The sequence below is a fragment of the Heterodontus francisci genome, chromosome 12, assembly GCF_036365525.1.
Source record: "Heterodontus francisci isolate sHetFra1 chromosome 12, sHetFra1.hap1, whole genome shotgun sequence".
Taxonomy (NCBI): domain Eukaryota; kingdom Metazoa; phylum Chordata; class Chondrichthyes; order Heterodontiformes; family Heterodontidae; genus Heterodontus; species Heterodontus francisci.
In genome coordinates, this window is record NC_090382.1 from 61155421 (window position 1) to 61165401 (window position 9981).

The 9981-nt window shown below is 43.6% G+C and overlaps 1 protein-coding gene across 4 annotated transcripts in view; it reads right to left on the bottom strand.

Annotated features, from left to right (window-relative positions):
- pdlim7 (PDZ and LIM domain 7) overlaps positions 1–9981 on the bottom strand; it is a 164920-nt gene that overhangs the window by 109525 nt on the left and 45414 nt on the right. For 3 of the 4 annotated variants that reach the window (XM_068043509.1, XM_068043513.1, XM_068043510.1), the window contains exon 2: positions 7398–7549. The exons of the other annotated variant lie outside the window; for it this stretch is intronic. In XM_068043509.1, coding sequence (XP_067899610.1) covers positions 7398–7549 — 152 coding nt within the window. The remainder of the gene's footprint in view (positions 1–7397; positions 7550–9981) is intronic. 4 annotated transcript variants of the gene reach the window in all.

A 9981-nucleotide genomic window follows, 5' to 3' on the forward strand; every position in this document is an offset into this window, starting at 1 on the left:
GGCAATTAACTGCCACTGAAGGGCCTCCACTCACTGCCATGGGTATGTTACGGTTGGCAGGCGGGCAGCTGAAGCCTCAGAAAGCCCACCTGATGAAACAAGGTGGCCTTTATGCGGGCTGGTGGGGGACCCTCCTGATCGGGCACTTTGTGCCCCACGGAGGGCCGCCCCCAAAGCCCCAACCGGTCCCAACGCACAACACGCACCCCGCCTGCCCTCTAAAAGGACCCCCCCTTGCCTCGCTAGGACCCAATTGATTTTTTAGGGCCTCGCTGGGGACACTTACCTGTTTTCCAGAGCCTTCTTTCATCTTCATCCTGAAGCTGGGTGTAGTCCCAGCAGTGGCCACCACGCTCCAGTGGCACTGCTGGGATGAAGAGCTGTCAGCCTGCTGATCGGCCAGCAGCTCCATTAGGCGGGACTTCCTGACTTAATGAGGTGAAGGTCCCACCCAAAACTAATTAAGGGCCTGGGGATCATAAAATCTGGTCTGGAACCCCAGGTCCAGTGGAGGCGGGCTCGTCAACGACTTATTGGCCAGTGGACAGGGTTCCCCCCCCCCCCCACTGTAAAATTCCGGCCACAATTGTTAACATCCTAGTGATACATTAATAGGATAGTAATTCTGGAAAAACTCAACTTTCGCATCTTATGGCTTGGCATGCAGAATATAAATGGATGTTTTTACACTCTGGATATACTTAACAACCTCTAAGATGCTTTCTCTTGGTTCTCCTGCCTTTCTCACCGCCTTTGTTCTCTTCCTTCTCTTTTTTTTCAGCCTCTCCACCTACAGTATTACACTCATAAGGTCATTTGGCATGTCAGTCCAGTCCAGTTTTCAGATTTGTCAGCACTCATGAGTTTCCAATAAATTGTTTTCACCATTTATTTGTAAGAAGCCACAGAGAAAACCATCCGAAAATATTAAACAGACATGTGTTGCTTCCATACAATTCAAACCCCAAAGTTTACGCAAATACTCAAGGGCAATCTAGAAATTGGGAGAGTTGTCCCACAGGTTAGTCAAGCAACAGCCTGACATAGTCATACTCACAGAAGCATACCTTACAGACAGACAGACAATGTACCCGACACCGTCATCACCATCCCTGGGCATGTTCTGTCCCACCAGCAGGACACCAGAGGTGGCAGCACAGTGGTATATAGTCGGGAGGGAGTTGTCCTAGGAGTCCTCAACATTGACTCCGGACCCCATGAAGTCTCATGGCATTAGGTCAAACATGGGCAAGGAAACCTCCTATTGATTACCACCTACTCCCCACCTCTCCCCCCCCCCCCCCCCGACAGATGAGGGCAACAAGGGCACAAAATGTACTCTGGGTGAGGGACTTCAATGTCCATTACCAAGAGTGGCTCGGTAGCACCGCTACAGGACGAGTTCTCAAGGACATAGCTGCTAGACTGGGTCTGCAAGATGGTGAGGGAGCCAACAAGAGGGAAAAACATACTTGACCTCATCCTCACCAATCTTCCTGCCACAGATGCATCTGTCCATGACAGTATTGATAGGAGCGATGACCGCACAGTCCTAGTGGAGAAAAGGTCCTGCCTTCGCACTGAAAGTACCCACCATCATGTTGTGTGGCATTACAACCATGCTAAATCGGATGGATTTTGAACAGATCTAGCAATTCAAAACTGGGCATCCATGAGGCGCTGTGGGCCATCAGCAGCAGCAGAATTGTACTCAAACACAATTTGTAACCTCATGGCCTGGCATATCCCCTACTCTACCATTACCATCAAGCCAGGGATCAACCCTGGTTCGGTGAAGATTGCAGGAGGGCATGACAGGAGCAGCACCAGGCATACCTAAAAATGAGGTGTCAGCCTGGTGAAGCTACAACACAGGACTACTTGCATGCCAAACAGCGAAAGCAGCATGCAATAGACAGGACTAAGCAATCCCACAACCAATGGATCAGATCTAAGCTCTGCAGTCCTGCCACATCCAGTCGTGAATGGTGGTGGACAATTAAACAATGGATAGGAGGAAGAGGTTTAGTGGTGTCATAAATAGTGAGGAGGAAAGCCTTAGATTAAAGGGCAATATAGATGGGCGGAGCTGTGGCAATTGAAATTTAATCCTGAGAAGTGTGAGGTGATGCATTTTGGGAGGACTAACAAGGCAAGGGAATATACAATGGATGGTAGGACCCTAGGAAGTACAGAGGGACCTTGGTGCACTTGTCCATAGATCACTGAAGGCAGCAGCACAGGTAGATAAGGTGGTTCGGAAGGCATATGGGATACTTGCCTTTATTAGCCGAGGCATAGAATATAAGAGCAGGGAGGTTATGATGGAGCTGTATAAAACGCTAGTTAGGCCACAGCTGGAGTACTGTGTACAGTTCTGGGCACCACACTATAGGAAGGATGTGATTGCACTGGAGAGGGTGCAGAGGAGATTCACCAGGATATTGCCTGGGCTGGAGCATTTCAGCTATGAAGAGAGAGACTGAAAAGGCTAGGGTTGTTTTCCTTAGAGCAGAGAAGGCGGAGTGGAGATATGATTGAGGTATATAAAACTATGAGGGGCATTGATAGGTTAGATAGGAAGAAACATTTTCCCTTAGCGGAGGGGTCAGTAACCAGGGGGCATAGATTTAAAGTAAGGGGAAGGAGGTTTAGAGGGGACTTCAGAAAAAACATTTTCACCCACAGGGTGGTTGGAATCTGGAATGCACTGCCTGAAGGGGTGGTAGAGGCAGGAACCCTCACAACATTTAAGTATTTAGATGAGCACTTGAAACACCATAGCATACAAGGCTACGAGCCAAGTGCTGTAAAATGGGATTGGAACAGTTAGGTGGTTGATGAACGACACAGACACGATGGGCCTGATTCTGTGTTGTATAACTCTATGACTCTACGAGTGTTTCCAAAAGATAAATTGAACACATTTCAAAGAAGCAATTAAATAAGAACTATATAAAATTTAAAGTTTGTGTCAATAATTCCTTAAATAGCATTCTCTTCAATAAAGGATACATTCTCTTCTATTTTGTGCACTGATAATTCTTTACAATACTTTGAACTGATGTTTTAGGAACTGGAAAAAAATGAATTTCAATTGGCTGAATAAAATGAAATTATTTAGTTTCTAAGCTATGATTCTGATGGCTGAATTAGTAAATGTGGGATGATATTGCACTACAAAGACCATCTCCAGTCTGTTGTCAGCTGGGACAGTGCTATAATTGGCCTTGAGTGACCCAGACTGGGAAGGGAGCGGGGAAAGAAGAGGATGGCAAAACAAAATCAATAGCCAGCACATTAAGACAAAAGAGAGTTTGATTGCAGTGGTCTCCATGGTCAAACCAATCACCTATACTTCCTGTTCACATGCCCAAATTTAGAATGGTAATTTCAACAAATTACTGAGGGCTTCTGATATCTATACATCAATACCCCATATCATCCATCTGTAGGAGAACAGTCCAGGTAAATGTTTGGGAAAAAGTGAAACTGCACTGTAAGTTGCATCACAATGATTTGTTCTTAAACTGTATTCTATGATATATTTGATATATAAAAGAGTTCTACAACCTCTAACAGGCAATAAAGACAACCAACTTTCAGGTCTTCCCTGCAAATCTACATTGGGCTTTCACTTTTGGCCATTTCGGGTTTTTTTCCAAAAGTGAGAAAACACCTTGGAAATAAGTCCCTTGTGTTCTGTACAACAATGGCAATCACCTCATCACATAAATATGCTACAATACCTCCACAGTGTAGCTTACAGTTTTAGTATCATTATTGAAGCATTAAACTAAAGTTGGAATTACTCAGCACGTGTTCATAGTAGAACAAGCACAATTTATTTTCAGAATCAGTTCCAAACTTGTGACTGTGGGTGAAATGCTGGGCTAATGTTATTTCCCCAAAAGCACTGATCCAGTCTGAAAAACACTTTGACTAAGTAGGTTAAAATTACCTTTCAAATACCTAATTTTCAATGCATTTTCCTCAAAAAAACAAATGTTTCATATTTAAACATATCATTTTAGTAGCTTGGCCAGAAATTGCTGAATTGCAATTTTAGTTTTCTGTTAGAAATTGCTATTAAACATGAAAAGAGGATTATTTGAAATGCTCCATTAACCCAAAAATGTGGGAGATGTTTGCAAGATAAATCAATTTAAACAAAACCACGACCAAAACGCTTGGTTAAGCAATTTGCACAGTGGTGCAGTGGTTAACACCGCAGCCTCACAGCTCCAGCGACCCGGGTTCAATTCTGGGGACTGCCTGTGTGGAGTTTGCAAGTTCTCCCTGTGTCTGTGTGGGTTTCCTCCGGGTGCTCCGGTTTCCTCCCACAGCCAAAAGACTTGCAGGTTGATAGGTAAATTGGCCATTATAAATTGCCCATAGTATAGGTAGGTGGTAGGGGATTATAGGGACAGGTGAGGATGTGGTAGGAATATGGGATTAGCGTAGGATTAGCATAAATGGGTGGTTGATGGTCGGCACAGACTCGGTGGGCCGAAGGGCCTGTTTCAGTGCTGTATCTCTAAACTAAACTAAAATGTTCCCAGGTTCCACCCATGTATGTTACAAATCTCAAAAGATGTGCTATACCACACTTTACATTTTGTCACTGTCTCCAGTCCCCAGATGTGCAATTCAGCATCATCAGTGGTTGATTACAATTCAATTCAGTTGCCTCTCCTCTCAAAATTGAAATTTTCAATCTCAGAGCGTTATACATTTTATCAATGTAACTATCAGGCAGTAGATCAGAAATTTGAAATAAATTGTTCAACTTTGTTTCAAGAATACCAAAAAAAGGCAGGAATATGGATTAAGGCAAACAATTTTCACACCTCACAGAATTAGCAGCTGGGTTTTCTGGAGACATATTTAACTTCTGAAGTTATTCTTTCTCCCCAAAGTTTCTGTTCTCTTTTCCTGAGGCACGAACGCCTTGGGAGGAATCTTGCCCAAATAGCCATGACCAATATCGCCCTCAGCAACACCTCAGCACCTTAATCCACTCTCATTTCACCTTTCTACTCCACACAAAATTAGCTTACGAGCTCGTCAGTGTATATAAATGGCCTCTCCCTTCTGGAAGTATGCAGCCAATACATTCCGAACTTTGATATCCACAATGGGTATTACACCAGCTTCTGATGTTACACCTGCCCATTCAGTCACATTATCTAGCTATATATTTGGCCTTTTTTCTGATTTCCAACACGCCTTTCTAAATTTACTACACAGAATATGCTTGAAACCTCTATTTTCATTATAAGATGGCTGAATTATTAGATCTTGATCTCCTCCATGCCCTTCAATGGGTAAATGAAAATCTTGCACCTTTCAATTCTTCAAACAATTTTAACAGTCATAAGCTACCATCATTTTCCTTTTATGACTTTAATTCTCTAATTCTCCAATATTATTGTTCCGTCTCCTCAGATCGTAAATGGAACCCCCAAATTGCTTGTTTTGATAAAGGCGTCTCCAAGAAACTTGGTTTCCTTGATCATGCCTAACACTTCTGTTGCCTCAAAAATCAGAAGGTTGTAGATTCAGTGATGTGTGAAACTATTTAAACAAGAGGAATATCATCCCTCATTTATATAGTGCATATAAGAGCTAAATAAATAGCAAGTTGATAAAGGCATATGCAACAAAAAAAATATATATTTTTCTGGACTTCTGAAAAGGTAGAGGCGCCAAACACTAACTTCAACTATACCATTCCATTGCCCTTAAACTATGACTGATTAACAAAAAGAGCCCAGGCCAAATATGTGGATATGGCCAGCACCAAGATTCACTGCTTCTCATTGTTGCCTCATTTGAAAGGCTTTTAGGCAGAATTATCAATGCCAGTGTGTTGAGCTGCTTCAACCTGGAGCATTTCCCATATATGAGCTAGTGTTCAGTTTTTAAGACTTTTTTTTTTTACATATAAGATCATAGAATGACAGCACAGGAGGCCATTCAGCCCATCGTGTCTGTGTTGGCTCTTTGTTAGAGCTATCCAATTAATCGCACTTCGCCACTCTTTCCCCATAGCTTTGTAATTTTTTCCCCTTCAACTATTTATCAAATTTTCTTTTGAATGTTACTATTTAATCTGCTTCCATCATCTTTTCAGACAGTGCATTCCACATCATAACAATTCTCTGAGGGGAAAAAAAAAATCCTCATGTCAGTTCTGGTTCTTTTCCCAATCACAAATCTGTGTCCTCTGGTTACTGACCTTTCTACCACAAAGGCTGAAACAGAAACTGGAAACAGAGTAGATAAGGAGAAACTATCAAAACCATTCATGATTTTGAACACAACTATCAAATCTCCTCTTAATCTTCTCTGCTTTAAGGGCAACAACCCAGCTTCTCCAGGCTCTCCACATAAATGAATTCTCTCATCCCAGGTACCATTCTAATAAATTTCTTTCGCACCTTCTCCAAGGCCTTGAAATCCTTCCTAAAGTGTGGTGCCCAGCATTGAACACAATCTTCAAGCTGAGGCCTAACCAGTGTTTTAAAAGGTTTGGCAAAACTTCCTTGCTTTAGTACTCTATGCCTCTATCATGATAGAGTCAAGGATCCTTTTCTTTCTGTGTGCCATCTTCAAAAAATTTGTGCACAAACACTCCCAGGGCTCTGTTCCATTCACCCCCTTAAAAAAATTGGGCCATTTAAATCATATTATCTTTCATTTTAATACCAAGTTGTGTAACATTTAGTGCCTTCAAAAAGTTCAGCACAGAAAAGAAATATAAATAACTTCAAAATCACTTCAGTTCCAAAATGAGGTACTGGAGATCTTGTGGCACATAGGAAGAAAGCAACATGAATATTTTTTCCCCCACTAACTTCAACCCTGCTGTTTTACCATTACAAGGACAAAACAACAGATTTAGAGAGTGATTTTTACAGCATTGCTGTAGAACACACCACGCAAGCATAAAAACATCTGTAAATATCCTGATACTTAAAAATATTTGCCTTTAACAACGCTGAAATAAGGATAAATTATGAAGCATAAAAATATCCAATAAGTAATGCATGCCCCCTTCCCACCCTCCAATCAATTTGGTCCGAATTCAATGGAAAAGGAAGGATGTGAGTTATCCAGTTCATGCAATGTACTATCTTATAACTCCTCCACATTTTCAGCACAGGAAAACAAACGATCTTTGTTTTCAACTATAAATATAAAATAACTGAATCATTCATCATAATATACCACATGGCATACTCCACATCAAATTATAATTATCTCAGTTTGCAGGCAGGCCACAGGATTACACTATGAGGCAGGGTATGCATCAACCATTCTTACATAAACACTACTATATTTACAAAGGTTACAAGTCACATTCCCTGATCCATGTTCTTCTTTAAACTTACTTCCCGAGGGAAAGTGCCAGGAATCCTACACAGGATTTGATTTTGTTCTGTGCTTCCAGATGAGTCATTCCTTCAGTATTTTCACCATTGATGGATAGCACAGTATCTCCTAGTCCGACATTCGCTAGGTCTGCCTTACCACCCGGTGTAACCTGCAGCAAAACATACAATTTTGATGTTTTAGAAGGTTTTGTTCAGGCTGTACTGAGATCAGTGGTGAATAGACAACTTATATATGTCTGTATGATTAAATACATTTTCTACAAGCTTTCCAAGAATTAATTATATGCACTGATGTTATTTCAATACTACATATCTTCCAGAATTTTACTGAAAACAAACCACCTTTTGGCAGGCTTATACATTGGCTCATTTTACAAGATATGGTAGATGAGTTGGTAAAGCTTTGTCTTACTTCCTATTTTAAATTTTGTAGGGGTTCTTCAATCTCTCGCTGTAACTTTTTTGGAATCTCAAAGAAATGGCTTAAATGTCACTTTTCAGCTGTTTTGTACTGTTTCTTGGGGGTGGAGTGAAGTCCAAATTAAGTTATGGCAGAATAATGGTAGAACCACACCCCATGAAAATTCAGGGTTGCAGTTATTTGTTTGGGTGCTTGGGTTCAAATAATATACAAGTAGATATTTATACATTAGTAAGACCTAGAAACCCTACCCATCTCCTGGAGGGAGTCATTACATGTTAATTATCTCCCTTCTTTGTAAGGTTAGCTGGATGAAAACTTTGTGGATGCACATGAGCGGAATGTAATGGGTCCCCTGGAGATTGGGGGGTGGTGGGGGGGGGGGTGCCACCCACAGAATTGTGAAGGAAGTAAGGGGACAAGGGGGAACTGTCACCTTCCCGTCGCACCATTAAACTGGGGGCGGGAAAGGCCGAAGGCGACCTTCCTGCCCAGAGGCCAATTGAGGGCCTTATGTGGCCAATCACTAGCCAGTAGAACAAGGCCGCCTCCCTGCGGGCTGGGGGAGAGGGGCCTCCTCCATCAGCCATCTGTGGCCCAGAAAGGGCCCACGGAAGGCCCCCAGTAGCAAAGGCCGGCCCTTCAGTAACTCAGCCCCCCCCCAACCTGATAGTCATCATCCACCCTTCCATCACTGGGCCTGCCAGAATGGCCCCAGCGACCCTGCCTCATCACCTTTGGTCTGGGGCTCCAGCGCTGGGCCTGCTCCCAGGTCTCCTGTAGTACTAGCAGTGGCCACCTTTCCCAGTGGAGCTGCCAATACTACCGAGCTGCTGGTCCTTTGATTGGCTGGCAACTCTTGGAGGTGGGATCCTCATCCTTAATTGCCCAAGTGCTGTTGAATTGTGCCGGGATGGGGGGTGAGGAGGGGTGCTCCGAAAGGCTAAGGCGAGGTTTCCCCTCAGCTTTTCAGCCCGGTGCCGGAGGCCCCGCTGGCAGGACTAAATTCAACCCCTGGGGTATTTCAGGGGACCAAGTAAATTCATATGTAATTCAAAATGTTAGAATAAAAGCAATTCACGTGTGGAAAAGACACAGTCAACTCTGTCTGGAAAGGTAAAAATTGATTAACAGATTTACAATTGTAAATGAATGATTTAATGTTTCAGGTCAATGATCCTTCATCAGAACAGTTCTGATGAAGGGTCATCAACCTGAAACATTAACTCTGTTTCTCTCTCCACAGAGGCTGCCAGACCTGAGTATTTCCAGTATCTGCTGTATTTGGTTTTTGTAAAATGACTGATGATTGCTTTGATCTAGGCATGTGAAGAACAAGCTGGAAGTAATATTTGTGTTGTTGGCTTCCTCACCCTGAGGTACCCATACCTGTTTCCGCAGAAAGGTGAAAAAGCATGGAACAGAGATGTATATTACATTCAACAAAGGTCAATGTCCTGGGGGTTACCATTGACCAGAAATCTAAATGGACCAGCCATGTAGGCTGGAATTTTAGGTTGGTGATTGGGAGGCAGAGAGAGGCGTAAAATCTGGTGGGATGGCAGGGGCACTGCGCCCGTCACCTATCCCCTTCCACTGGTATTTTACTAGCGGTGGGGGAGGTCTGCCCATCCGGAGTTCATTTGTTGCCCTTAAGTAGCTAATTAATGGCCACTTAAGGGCCTCTTCCCACCACCACTAGTATTTCACCAGTAGCAGATGGGCACTTCGCCACAGGTGGAAGGTGTCTAGTAAAAGCTAGCGGCCTCCCTGTGGCCACGGTGGAGGTGGGGTCCCTTCTGATCCGGCGCCCTGTACCCGACAGAGGACCCCCCAACACCAAAGCAGGTGCTGACATTGCTGAAAGACCCCTCCCCTCACCCTCGCGATTGAATCTCCAACCATTTGCCAGGGCCTGCCTGATTAGCCCCTGCGATCCCTGACCCCACTTAGCTGCACTCCAGGGCTCCTTAATGGTGACTGCTGCAGTCCCAGCAGTGGCCACCACTCCTGGTGGTGCTGCTGAGTCTGAAGAGTTACTGATCTTCTGATTGGCCAGTGCCTCTTGGAGGTGGGACATCCTGTCTCAGAGGGGCAGGAGCCACAACCTCAGGCAATTAACTGCCTGAGGACCATAAAATACAGTCATGGCTTCCAGAG